The sequence below is a fragment of the Siphateles boraxobius genome, unplaced genomic scaffold (genome assembly GCF_051911475.1).
Source record: "Siphateles boraxobius isolate OS27281-9 unplaced genomic scaffold, OSU_SipBor_1 7, whole genome shotgun sequence".
NCBI classification, from domain to species: domain Eukaryota; kingdom Metazoa; phylum Chordata; class Actinopteri; order Cypriniformes; family Leuciscidae; genus Siphateles; species Siphateles boraxobius.
This window is the reverse complement of record NW_027509197.1, coordinates 37,192,501-37,207,131: the sequence shown is the minus strand read 5'-3', so window position 1 is coordinate 37,207,131 and position 14,631 is coordinate 37,192,501. Positions and strand designations below refer to the sequence as shown.

The 14,631-nt window shown below is 34.8% G+C and overlaps 1 protein-coding gene across 2 annotated transcripts in view; it reads left to right on the top strand.

Moving 5' to 3' along the window:
- The first annotated feature begins 1,481 nt into the window (after positions 1-1,481).
- Positions 1,482-14,631, top strand: part of ttc21b (tetratricopeptide repeat domain 21B) — a 26,662-nt gene continuing 13,512 nt past the window's right edge. Inside the window, exons 1-13 of one of the 2 annotated variants that reach the window (XM_077215814.1) lie at positions 1,482-1,594; positions 2,530-2,593; positions 3,889-4,018; positions 4,923-5,033; positions 5,154-5,320; positions 5,741-5,857; positions 6,152-6,309; positions 7,431-7,515; positions 9,423-9,521; positions 11,840-12,032; positions 13,479-13,576; positions 14,077-14,277; positions 14,549-14,631. The exon at positions 14,549-14,631 is cut by the window's right edge and continues 47 nt beyond it. In XM_077215814.1, the coding sequence (XP_077071929.1) occupies positions 2,561-2,593; positions 3,889-4,018; positions 4,923-5,033; positions 5,154-5,320; positions 5,741-5,857; positions 6,152-6,309; positions 7,431-7,515; positions 9,423-9,521; positions 11,840-12,032; positions 13,479-13,576; positions 14,077-14,277; positions 14,549-14,631 (1,475 nt within the window). In that variant the 5' untranslated portion in view covers positions 1,482-1,594; positions 2,530-2,560. Of the gene's footprint in view, positions 1,595-2,396; positions 2,594-3,888; positions 4,019-4,922; positions 5,034-5,153; positions 5,321-5,740; positions 5,858-6,151; positions 6,310-7,430; positions 7,516-9,422; positions 9,522-11,839; positions 12,033-13,478; positions 13,577-14,076; positions 14,278-14,548 lie in introns of those variants that run through there. The other variant, XM_077215813.1, reaches the window with a different exon arrangement.

The window sequence follows — 14,631 nt, the reverse complement described above, 5'->3', positions numbered from 1 at the left end:
TTTCCCCGGTTGCTTATACATATATTTGCAGACGTTTATGTTCTATGCAATCAATCGATCTGACAGCATAGGATATTATAGTATAATATACAGTAAATAATATAAATATGCTATTATTTTAATAGTAACATTTTTAATATGTCACCAAAGCTGCATGTATTTGAACAAAAATACTGTAGAAATTGCACCTTTTTTTTTTTTTACAGTTTAAAATGCTGTTTTCTGTTAATATATTTTAAAATGTAATTTATTCCCGTGATGCAAAGCTGAATTTTCAGCAGCCATTATTCAAATCTTCCGTGTTGAAAACAGCTGTGCTGCTTAATATAATATTTATTCATTTCTTTATTTTCAGGAATTTTTGATGAGTGGACTGGTGAATGAAAATTCAAAAGAACAGCATTTATTTTAAATAGAAATCTTTTGTAACATTATAACTGCCTTTACTGTCACTTTTGATCAATTTAGTGCATCCTTGCAGATACAAAACGTATTTTTTCTCGAGTTTAACTCACAATTTCACCTGAGAAAACTACAAGTATCACTAGCTAGACAGCATGTGGTGACAGCAGCCTGATCACTGTGTGTTTGACTGCTGATAATGATTATCTGTCAGTGTGTGTATGGAATGTTATCGGACAGGCCGGGGAAAGGCCCCCTTTAGGACAGGACACGGCCCTGTGTGTTTCGGCTGGGATCAGGGCTTGGGACGCCGGTGTCCAGGTCACAGTGCTGTTCTCAGCTGCTTTAGACAGACCTGCGCTGGCTTTCACGATCAATGAGCTCAAACTGAGTCTCATCATCATTAACACTGATGAGGATCTGAGCACATTTCCATATCACATGCTCTGCGGACAATGAAAACTGGACAACAGGAGTCAAACGTATGAAAATTCATGAAATTACTCACACACATGACCCATCATATATCAACCTGTCAAACATGTATGCATATCTAGATATTTACGAGTCATAAATATTGCGCATTAGGCTATTTAAAACATTAGATATCATATATAGGCCTTCTGTTCTTTTTTTTTTTTTTTAAGAAATAAATATCTTTATTCAAAAAGTGAGGTTAAAGCGTTAGTTCACCCAAAAAATTACAATTCTGTCATAACTCAGCCTCATGTCGTTCATCTTCGGAAAACAAATGAAGATCTTCTAGATGAAATCTGAGAGCTTTCTGTCCCTCCATTGACAGCTACGCAACTACCACTTTGACGCTTAAAAAAGTTCATAAAGAGATCATAAAACTAATTCATATGAATTGAGTGAAAATGCTGTGGAGTTTAGAATCCAGTATTCTGAGAATTCTCTTTTGTCTTTTATGAGTTTAATAAAAACAATTATATAGTGATGTCATATATGTATGTGCCCAGAGAGATGAATGGGTTATGAAAGATACAAACACCAACAATCTTCTCCTATACCACAGTCCAGTCATGTGATATGGTGAGGCACATTCAGCTGAGAGATCCAGAGACTGAAGTGACCAAAGCAGAAGTAGCACAGTTTGCATCTATTCAAAACAGTCCAGCCTCACTTTTACATGCAGAACAATGCAAAAGCAGCCAGCATCTCAGTGAACGAGGTATGTCAGGTGATCATCCAAGTGAACAGACTTAAAAGATTATGGATACACATACTAAAACTCCAGTAGGCTACTCTTGTGACCTCTGGCACTCTCTCTCTCTCTCACTTGTTGCTGTTCTTCTCATAGAAATGGTAAACTGTAAATATTACAATGCATAACAGGATAGGTATTATGATTGAATGACTATGGCTTTTGTCTTGTGCATGTTTTTTTTTTCACCTATCTTTAATACAATTTAAAACACCTGGTTCTTTATGTTGTTTATGAAAATAATCTGATCATAAAAATACAGGATATCATGTTTTATCTCTTTACAGTTTTTAAACGCACAACGGCACATTCACCAGTCAAACTCCCATGCTCAAAACGAAAAGACAGAGTTCAACCTATTACAAATAGAACATATATTTGAACTATTATAGAATTTATTAACAACACGCGGTTTTCCACCATTTAAACTGTAGTCGTTATTTATTTCAAAGGGTTCAAATCATGCAGCGTCACACTTGTTGAAGAAATGTAATGGAGTGGGCCGCCATCTTGTGGTAAATATAAGAAGTGTGGAGAAGTTATACCGTATTCCCAGAGGGACACAATAAATAAATAAATAACATCTATTTAAACTTAAAACCTTAAGTGCAGTTGCTGCCTTTTTAAATCTTTTGACGTTGGAAACGTCATATGAATGATCATAAAAGCAATATTCTACTCACGTAGTCTATCTGAGCTACAAATAAAGATGAGAGAGAGAGTGTGGCGCCTGTGGTGATAAGAGGAATTACGCCACTCGTCACTTCCTAGTTTCCAAGCGGAAACAGCGGAGTTTGTTTGGTTACTATGATGCCTCCACTGGCAAAGATGGCGAAAACGGGATAGAAATAATCTCTGACAGTATCGTTGTGGAAAATCCCATCTCTCTTGTATATTTTCAGGGTTGTTTTGACAGTTGCAGTGTGTGACATTATGGCGGGTGTTGATGACGAGCAGTGCACGCTTGTAAGTCATGAAATACGGTCGCATAGCACTCATAATAATAATAATGCAGCTGAGCATGAACATGTTTTGTAGAAATAACGTTACTTTCTAGAAGGGATGGGGAAAAATACCAATTAAAACAAAATTCTCACTGAAGCATTTGTTTCATACATTTTGATTAGAAATCGGAAAAAAACGGCCATATGAAATAATAGTCAGAAAATTATATTTTTATTGGAACAGTTTATTGAGCCTTTAGGCAAAATATGTTAGAAAAGAAGAAACTGCGTGTGCTTCATGTTTTGTATCATATTTGATGCATCAGTCTGTAATGGCTCGTATATCTTGATAGAGAATATGGAGCTCATACTCGAAAAGAAAAAACTCCTCAATTTTATTCCAAAACTGAGCAAAAATATAAAATTGGGAGCAGTTGTTGTTATTCATATGGCCAAAAGTAAGATGAAATTCTGATTGTTCTATGTAATATGAATCAATGAGATCTTTTTAACAGTATAGAAGGCTACTTACATTCTGTAAAATGCATATAAATATCAGTTGTGATTGTATCACCCAATAACATGTCTTAGTAAGATGAAGTTAAAATGCTTCATTTTTTTAATCAAAGTTCTAGTTTTTAGTGTGTTGGCAAAACATACTCTATAATGTAATGATAATTGAGAGATGAACAAATATACGTTCCTCAAAAGCCTGATGGATCATATTTGATACTGACATTTTAATGATTTAAAAAAAATTATGTATGGATTATCAGGTAAAGTTGTTCATCTTGAAATATTAACAATATAAAAGTTATTCCTACATTTACGTAATCATTTTTTTAAAAAAGATTTCACTAAATAAATACACGTGAACCACGAGCTGAAGAGGGAAGATTTTACAATTACTGTATATTAAGAGGCTTTTACTTGTATAAATCAGCGTATTAAACTATCAATCAATCGACAGATGGCATGTAGTAATTTATATGCAACGGGTTTTTTTAGCGAACTTTTGATCATATTAATAAATTAGAGGTCTTAGAAAATTATGTATAAAATATAATACAGTATGCTTTATAATTAAGTTTGCAGTGTGCATTATATGTAATATTTTAATAAATTGATAATTGATTTTTATCTTTAAAATCGTGTTTAATAATATATGCTTTGTCGATATATTAGGATAATTAAAATGTAATGCATAGTAGGACTGAGCAAAATTCAGTTTTATTGTCATTGATTCAACTAATCAGCTTCGCATTAATGTAAGCTGATATTTTCAGTTAACCCTGCTGAATTTATTGCCAATTTCAGGCCTTGATCTTATACTACTGCCAGGAAAAATACTCCAGTCATGTTGTAGATGTTTCCAGTGAAGCTCAACGGAAATTCAGTCATGATCCAATCTTCACATTCCTCCATGCTTATGGGCTGATCATGCAAGGTGAGGAAAACCCACCGTTTACTATCTTTTTCAGTGATGGGGAAAGTTACTTTTAAAAGTATGCAATACAATATTGCTCTACTCCCTAAAAAGTAGCTAATTGCGTTACTTAGGTTACTTTTTTTATGGAAAGTAGGCTAACGCCTAGTGCATTATTTATTAATTTATTTATTTTTGCCAAATGTAAAAGCCAAAAATACAACTGACTTGGCCATATTATAAGGGCAACATGGCAAATTTAGTAGTCCAGATTACATTTATATTACACACGTTCATACTAGATAGCACATAATTATTAGCGGTTGTGAAGTAATTACTTATTCAAAATAAGTACCTACTCAAGAGAGTATGTGATTTCGGACGCAGACTCTTACTTCAGCAAATGATATTTAAAGTCATTTTTTCTTATTCTTATGGTTGAATGAAATAATCGATGGTCAGCAGCAAAGACATTGGTTAATAAAGTGAGATTAAATACATAAAGTATATTTGTGTATTTATTCTGAGATTTGCGTAATATTCTGAGTTTGCATTTCACTGTTTTTATTCATTTGGAGGAATACTGAATCTGTGCAAGTGTGATGAGAGTAAATGTATGTTCACATTTAGTCTAGAACTATAATAAGCGTCATGTTCACACACAAATGCCTCTGCAACTTCACTCCAGATTTCTCTCCACATGGGGACAGGAAAGCTGTTATAAATAAGAAAACAAAGTAATTTGTGTTACTTATTTGAAAGGTAACTCAGATATTTTGTTATAAATTTGAAAGTAATGCGTTACTTAACTAGCTACTCGGAAAAAGTAATTGATCATGTAAACCCCCCAACACTGTCTTTATTTGTCATCTTGCGAAATGGTCTAATATACCCTAATGTTCCTTTGTTATTTTTATTGTTGCAGATCAAGTGTTGGATGCTATTCAGGAGCTGGAGCAACTGAAGGCGAGAGGAGACGTCTCTCTCTGTGTGCTCATGGCTATGGTTTATGCCCACAAGAGAAGACCAAACCCTGGTAGGTCTATTGCATCTTGTTTCTTTAAAATCATTTGTGTTGCATGGGAAAATATTTGCATACTGGGTTGCAAAGACATGAGAATGAATAAATAATGACAAAAACTTGACTTGCCTGCAGATCGTGATGTCATTCAGGATTTGGATGGAAGGGTGAAGGAGGAGAGGAAAACAGCGAGTCCTAAAGCTCTGTATTACGCTGGCATGCTACTGTGGCTTCTGGGCCGTAATGACAAAGCCAGAGAGTATGTGGACAGAATGATCAAGATCTCCAACGGCTCTAAAGAGGTGAACTTTTCTAATGTATCCGCCCTAAAGATTTCTGCTGAGGGAGCTTTTCATGATGGGAAAAGACTGATCAAGTTGCCAGTATCATAGTGGTCAGTGGCATAAGTCTGATAGCATCAAGATGCATTTTGGGTGAAACTTGGCCCATTCAGTCATGGTGATTATAAAACACTAAATGATGGTTTAAGTAAAACTTCAGGGGGCCTGAAAATAAAAACATTAAAAAAACACATATTTGTTACTTGAAGTATAATGAACGTTAACTGACATAAAATAAAATATAAAAAAATGTAATTCAGCAATTTTATATAGTTTAACTTGATGTACTAAAATAATTAGAAATGAAATAAAAATTAATAAAAACTTATTTTTTATCACTTATTTAGCCGTTTATTTAATATTGGGATCATTGTTTTGAAGGGAATTGTTCTGAAAGGCTGGATTGATTTGCGATCGAATAAAGATGCCAAGAAGTCTGGGAAATACTTTGACGAGGCCCTGAAGGAGAAAAGTGAAATTTTTGCTCTGATGGGGAAGGTAATTCTTAACAATTTAATAATTTAGACCATTTAATAATTCAGCATACAGAAATTTACAGATTGATGTTCACTTATAAGATGTGTGCACATTTTTGATTTACATTTTTCATAAGGTTTACAACTTAAACGTGACGTGTTTTTTTACATTGTGTCTATTTGTATGACAAAATATATACTGTATATATATATATGTAAAAAAAAAATTGTGCATAAATTAAAGGCAGTACAACAAATGCAATATTTTTTGCAAAAGGTTTTGTTTTGTAATGTTCTAATTGTGTCTTTCTGTCAGGTACAATATTATGAATTTCGTCAGAATTATTCTGGTGCTTTAGAGACCATTAACCAGGTGATTGTGAGTTACCCGTCCTTTCTTCCTGCCCTGGTCAAGAAGATGAAGCTGTTGTTGACTCTACAGGACTGGGAACAAACTGTTGATGCCGCTCAGAGGTAAGAATCCATTCTTAACATCGCAGATCTTCATCTTATTAGATGTTGCTGTTTTTATGGTTCGGGTAATCTTAATGCTTTTTAAATGCACTCCAAAAGCTCTCAAAGACATTCAGAGGTGAGCTGCATTCAAGTGCAAATGGAAATTAGATGAGATTCCACGGATCTGTACAGAGAGACTGGATCATTGTTTCTCTTACCCTGTAGGATGAGAGCCAGTGAGCGACAGAATAAAAGGGTCTTTTAGGCTGATCACTAAGAGCTGTACGAATGAACTCCACGGGCGAGACCTCAAAGGGTCTGTGTGAAAACCAGTTCTCTCAGTTGGAGCTGGATTGTGTCAAGCTACTTTATGTTTTTGCTCTGAAATGGCTTAAAAGAGTGATTATGGTCCCTCGAAGTGTAAAATATTTAAACTACACAGTCATTATAGCCAAATTGATCTAAATTTAGAACAGTTTGTAAGATAAATCTAAATGTTTAATGTAATAAATTAAATAATCAAGGCATGTTTTCCACACTGTTTTACACTAAATTAATGAAAGAATCGAAAGAATGATGTTTAATCATTATCATTTAAATGCATGAATATAACAAGTAGTAATAAACGGCTATACTTACCTATGTATATTTTTATTAAAACATTTGAATACATAAAAATCCCATGCAAGAACTTCCACACCTATTGATTTGAGTGACATAAACAAACATATTTGCTTTGAAATTATTCACTGAAATTGACAGTTTGAACTGATTCAAAGAAATTAATTGCACTTAACAACTCTAACGCCAAAAATGGCTGTCAAATGTTTTTATTGTTACATGAAAACAATATAATGGATTTCTCCTGCAATAAAAACAGATGACAGGCACATCAGTCTGAATAAAGCAGATGCTGTGTGTGAGTTACTAAAAAGTCAAATAAAATAAACAGGCAAAGATGTTTAACAATGTGGTGTTAATTTCAGAATAAAGTAATGATTATTCAAAATGTATATCTAAATGTTCAGTAAAATTTGCTTTATATAAAGACATGAATGCATGTCTCAGAATATCTGTTTAAAGACATTAACATACTTTAGTTTAAATTTCCTGATTCTTTCATCTTCTCAATTTTTCAGGCTTCTCCAACGAGATAAAAATAACCTGGAGGCTCTGAGGATGCTGGCCCTGCACTCTCTCTGCAGGGAAGGAGACATTGCAGAGGTATGACATTACCAACATACGTGTGTTTACACAGATCAAATGCCAGAAGCGTCATTTATAGTTAGTCTCAGTATGATTCACAAATACCTATTCAGTGGATTGTAATTAAAGAGAGCATTGCTTTGAATTGTGTTCCTTTCTAGTCATCACATTTCAATGTGGCTTAAGTCCTTCATAAAGGATACATTGCTCAGAAGAGTCACTGTCAAGCCACTGCATTCTGGATCATTTATATGGGTTTGATTGCACATGTTGGAAATCCAGCCAGAAAAGCATTGCAGTAGGCCAGCCTAGAAATGACAAGGGCCTGGAGTCCTGGATGAGAAGTTGTGTTGCATGCTCAGTTAAGAAGAGCCTGATCTTTATGATGTTGCACTGATAATGTGCAACCCTGCATGATCGTGCTGTAGTATCAATGTGGTCTTTGAAGGTCAGCTGGTTCTTGGCTGAAGTTGAGGGTATTTTTGTTGATGAACCTAGCTGGATGATAAAGTTGTGCTGTACTGACAGGGTTTCTGGGAAGACGAGAAACTCTGTCTTTGCTCGGTTGAGTTGTAGGTGATGTTTTTTAATTCATGCCGAGACGTCCGCCAGGCAGTCTGAGATCCACGCAGCTACCATGTGATCGTCTGGTTGAAATGAAAAGTAGAGTTGTGTGTCATCAGCATAGCAATGGTAGGAGAAACCATGAGCCTGTATAATGGGTCCAAGTGATGTAGTGTATAATATGGAGAAGAGGAGAGGTCCGAGAACTGATACCTGAGGTACCCCGGTGATCAGGTGATGTGTTTTGGATGCCTCCCCTCTCCAGGCAACCTTGTACAACCTACCTGTTAGGTAATTTTCAAACTAGCAAAGTGGAGTTCCAGTGATGCCTGATGATTAACAGTGTCGAAAGCTGCAGATCTAGCAGAAAGAACTGATGATTTGGAATCAGCTTTTGCAATCCATAAAACTTCCGTAACTGACAGCAAAGCAGCCTCGGTTGAGTAAAACCAGCTGGTTCTTTGAAAGGAAAGATGATACCTGGTTGAAAACATCTCGTTCAAGTGTTTTTGCTATGAATGGGAGGAGAGAGACAGGCCTGTAACTTTCTATTAGTGAAGTGTTTAATGTAGGTTTTTGCTTGAATGCGGTGGGAAAAATGAAAGAGAAAGATGAAAGCAGAGACGGATACTTAATGAGGTTTGATATAAATTATGGTGTTCACAAATGTGTGATTTTTACAAATGCAGATTTAACTTGTATTGTATTTAATTTGTAAACGATAAATCAGTCAACATTTGTGTATATACCGTATCGAACCATTTCATTTGTGAACCATATTTTGTGAATTTGATTATGCATTAGGAAATACATTATATACAATGCCATTCAAATGTTTTGGGTCAGTTAGATTAAAAAAAAAAAAAGAAGACAGAAATTAATACTTTTATTCAATACGAAGGCAATAAATAAAAAGTGACCGTAAAAACATAATAAAAATAAGATGACAAAATTCTCTGTTTCAAGTAAATGCTGTTCTTTTGAACTTTGTATTCATCAAAAATATCCTAAGAACACGATGTTTCATGGATTTCACATGATAATTATCAGCACCAATCAGCATATTAGAATGATTTCAGAAGGATCATGTGACACTGAAGACTGGCGTTATGATGCTGAAAATTCAGCTTTACATCAAAGGAATAAATTACATATTTAAAAAAAATATAAAAATAGAAAAGAGTTATTTTAAATTGTAACAATATTTCACAGTAGTACTGATCTGATTGTATTTTTCATCAAATAAATGTAGCCTTTGTGGGTCGGTAAGATTCAAACATCTTGCCTACCCAGTAGTGCATGTTTTTATTTTTATTTATTTTATTTAATAATTGTCATTCATTTTCTTTCTCTTTTTACAGTCTGTAAACCAACTATCAAATCTGATCAGTAATCTGGACATTCAAGAACTGAACAACCCAGAGCTCTTCTACAGGATGTCTTTAGCGTTCACTCGAGTGGTAATACTCAGATTCTCCAAGGACACTCAACTACACAAACAGATTAAAGTCATCACCACTTTAATATCACTTGTGCATCAATTAAAAAAAGTTACACATAGGTACACAGTGGACAAAAATGTCCGTGTTTAAAAACTGTCATAAAAATGTGAAGCTTGGGAGCACAGACTTGAGTTTGGTATCATTTTAAAGAAGACCCTTGGCAGATTATTGCTGAAGTAAAACAATTATAATAAGTAAATCCCCCAAAAAAGTTATATAGGTATACGTTTATGAAATTATTTTGTACAAAACATATATTTTATAAATAAAGTTTAATTCTAAAACGGCAAGAAAATCAAAGCCATAAATCTAAATAAATTGTGTTCCAAATTTGAGGATGATATCTCAAAAAATGAGCTTTCGGTAAGAGTTTGTTTGGGTGCCAGCAAAACTCCATTGGTGCACACAGTGATTGGATTTGTTATTTGCCGTTGAGTTTTTCTCTCTCAATATTACAAACACACACATGCACACACACACATATTTTTTTTATAACACACATACTAACCACACTCTGACATCCATACCAACACACCCACACAGATATCGTTGCATCATTTATCCAATTGGCTCTATAATATGCCGAAGCAAAAAACAGGAATAAAGCGATATTTGTTTTATAGGCCAAACCCCAAAAAATGGCACCATCTGATAAAAAATAGTAAACATTTTAATTTTGAAGCCTTGCCAACAGAATGAAAGCCTCTTAACAAAGATTGCATCATTTTATAGTTGAATGGCCCTGAGATTAAAAATTGCAGTTTTAATGGGTTTCAATGGGGCCATTTTTGTCCAAAAGGCGCTGAGAGGGAAGTATTTTGTGAACCTAGTGCAAAAAAGATTTTTTAAAAGAAATGGGGGTGAAATAGTAAAATTACAATACAAATACACACCTGTGCCAAAATTCATGCAGTTAACATTAACAAAAAAAAAAAGTTACACATAGCTACAAAGTGGACAAAAATGTCCATGTCAAAAAACTGTCATAAAATGTTAGGCTTGGGAGCAAAGACTTAAGTTTGGTCTCATTTTAAAGAGGACCCTTGGCAGATTATTGCTGAAGTTAAACAAGTGTAAAAAGTCAAACCAAAAATTTTGTATAGAGGTTTAAGTTTATGTAAATTATTTATGAACATTATTATCGTTATTTTATATCAAATATATATTTTATGAAACATGTTGAACTCTAAAACTGATATAAATTCAAAGCCATAAATCTAAACAAGTTGTGTTCCAAATTTGAGGATGATATCCTAAAAAATGAGCTTTCGGTAAGAGTTTGTTTGGGCGCAGTAACAGATTTTCCCCATTGGGTACCAGCAAAACTCCACTGGTGCACACAGTGATTGGATTTTAGATTCACAATTGAGTTTTTCTCTCTCAAATATTACAAGCACACAAACACATATACTCACACTTTTTTTTATTACACACATACAAACCACACTCTGACATCCATACCAACACAACAACACAATTATCGTTGCACAATTTATCCAATTGGCTCTATAATATGCCGAAGCAGAAAACAGGAATAAAGCGATATTTGTTTTATAGGCCAAACCTGGAATAATGGCACCATCTGATAAGAAAATAGTAAAAATTTAAAATTTGAAGCCTTGCCAACCGAATGAAAGCCTCTTAACAAAGATTGCATCATTTTATAGTTAAATGGCCCTGGGATTAAAAATTGCAGTTTTAATGGGTTTCAATGGGGACGTTTTTGTCCAAAAGGCGCTGAGTGGGAGTGTTTTGTGTAGCTAGTGCAAAAAAGATTTTTTTTAAGAAAATGGCGGTGAAATTGTAAAATTCCAATAAAAACACACACCTGTGCCAAATTTTATGCAGTTAGCATTAACACAGGAAAAGTTATCAAAAAAACAAAACTGAAAAGGACAATAATGTCCATAAGGATGGACAATGGATATTCATTTTCACTTGAATGTTAGGATCCTTCGAATCACACACCAGCTGGCTTTTGCCGCACGCTGTTATATATAAACTTCATATAAATGTGATTCACTCCTTTATATGACATTAGAAGACATCTAAGGAGAAAAGACATGCTGCAAGACATGAAACAATTCACAATGACCTTCTGACATCTGGCATGTGTAGAAGTAAAACAATAATCAATGTACAATAGTACATTGTAAAGTGCTATAAATGCCTTAATCATTCAATGGGAAATTCACATTTTGTGTAAAGTTCCCGTAGGACAAAATAAGTGATGCTGCAGGTAGATGTAATATTGTGAATATTTGATCACTCTGCAGTGTGGAAGAGCTGAGAAGATTCTTCAGCACACTCACAGGATGGTGGAGCGGGCGTTTACACAGGCCTCGGGCGACTCTGAGCTGGCCACAGAGATGGGCTACCAACTGGTTCTGCTGGGAAGGGTGAAAGACGCCATGAAATGGTACAAGACAGCAATGACTCTCGATGAGAGCAGCGTCCCTGCTGTGATGGGTGAGAGCAGTTTGAAAGCCATAAGGAAAAATAAATTAATACTTATATAAACTATAAAATAAGTGCATGGGTCACATTCAGAGTTGTCATAAAAAAAGGTTAATCAATGCACATCTGTGACTGCATATTCTATATTAAGTTACAAATTGGCAATTACAGCCTACACTTACACTAATGAACTATAAATGGAATAAATTTTATTCAGATTTTAAATGTTGAGTTTTAGGAATATCTTTTATCTTTGCTGTTGCCATCATGTCATAAAAGCAATGCCACTCAAGATCCTGCATTCGCATTGTGCCTCGGAACATGATTTGCACATGCATGTAACTAAAGTGAGCGATTCAAATCAAACCATCTATTAAAGAATGTTTCAACTTCTAATAACTTAATCAGAGGATTATCTAAGACCAGTGTTAACTAAAACATCTAAACACAGGGTTCCTACACAGTTTGGAAAAGTATGGGATTTGTCAGTCATTTGGGAGTCATTTCCAGGTCTGGATAAGTATGGGAAAATATTTGTTTACAGACTATTGATTGACCCTATTCAGTTTTCTAAAAATATCAAATTAAGAATTTCAAAAAAAAAAAAAAAAAAGCAGAGTGTTTTCATGGCAAAAGTTTAGTGATCCTTCAGGGATTGTTAAACACAATTGAATAAATTCAAGGCACACATTTGTATTACGCAAACTCTGTCTTTTACCATAAGCAAGTCTCTTTTGAACTTCACAGCAACAGATAAATGAGCAAACAATCTAAATCAAACTGTACTTTTTTTTTGTACTTTCAACATCAAACCGGTGTGTCAGAGGTGAATATATGCAGGTTATAAAACATTTTAGTTTTGTAAGCATGTCATCACTTCTAGAAAACCAATGAAAAAACCTGAGAAAATACGAATATTTTCAGATGACTGTACTATATAACAAATGCAATGCTTAAAATAATGCTGTATGAACTATTTATGTTAAATATGCTCTGAAAAGAGAGGTTTAGAAATTTGAGTCAGGAAAAATATGGAGTTTTAGAATGGAAAATGTGTAGAAAACGGAAAATGTGTAGAAACCTGAAACTATCAAGGATTGTTTTAAGTAATTGAAATAAATCTTAAATAAAATAAATATGAATATCAGATAACTGATTTTATTTAGCTTGAACTACTACAATTACTAAATCTGAAATAAAAATGAAGGTAAATTGAAATATTCAAAAACTAATAATATTTACAAAAGCACAAAACAAAACTACTGAAATCTGAAAACATAAAAATAAAGCTCTTTTAAAATATAAATAAATACTAGAATATTATATAGCCTAAATAATACTAAAACATCTTTGTCTAGGATACTTGACATATATATTTTTAAACGTTTAAAATGGATTACTAGAAAGAGCATTAAAATAGCCGAAAAGAGCATTGTTTTTGGTTTGTTGTTTGTGCAGGTATCATCAGGTGTCAGCTCATGGAGGGACACTTAGAGGATGCAGAACAGCAGCTGGAGTTCCTCACAGAGATCCAGCAGTCCATTGGCAAATCAGGGGTGAGAGAGCATTTAAATGACAATGTCTTACTTTAAAAATCAACATGAGCTCTCGAACAATGTTGCACAGACTCTTTCCAGAATTCCTTTCACAGAATGAAGTAAGAGATAAAGAAAAGTGTTTTTTGTAGACTGTTTATCTTTTGACTCATATTCAACAGTATTAATCCACTTATGCTGTGTTTACCTGTTAAAGTCATCCAAAGTACGTTACAGGGCCTGTTTACACAAACTGAGGCCCTTGTCGGGCAGTTTAGCACACATTTACACAAATGCACTTCTGCTAAGCAAAAAACAGCTGTCAGGAACAGTAGAGGAACAGAATTTAGTAAAAATTAAACAAAAACCCTTAAAAAAACATTTCTCTTTTATTTTAAGCTTTAACTGAGGAATTAAACCGCACAAGACATTAGTGAACCGATTATTTAGCACGTGACATATTAAAGCACATGATGAATAGATATTTTAAGGTTGGTTTAACGTGTGTTTGTGTGTGTTAGGAGTTGCTGTATCTGCGAGCGCTGCTGGCTGTGAAAAAGCGCCGGCCCCCAGACGAAGCGACCAACTTGTTAAACGACACAGTGGACACACATTTCTCCGCCCTGCAGGGTCTGCCTCTCAGCGTCGAGTACTTTGAGAAGCTCAACCCCGACTTCCTGCTCGAGATCGCCAAGGAATACCTGGCACTGTCTCCCGCCAAGGTCTTCCCTCCCATGCGCTGCCCAGCAAGCCATCAGAACACTCTAGTAGCTGTTTAGAAACTACCTTGCAAAGCAATACCAAACACCCTGAGATTTCTATTAATTGCCTGTCAACCAATCAGAACACTCTAGTAACTGCCTTGCAAGGCAATAGCAACCACCCTTAACATGCCTAGCAACACCCTAGTGATCAGACAGAATAGCCTTCATTCGGAGTCTGTCATGATTCCTGTTCCTGATGTAGTTTGTTGACTGATGTTGTTCTCTGCAGCCTCCAGCTCCAGGTCAGCCTCCTTCACCTCAGCTGCAGCACTGCGCGTCTGTGCTGGACACAGTGGTGAAAGTAGTCCCTGG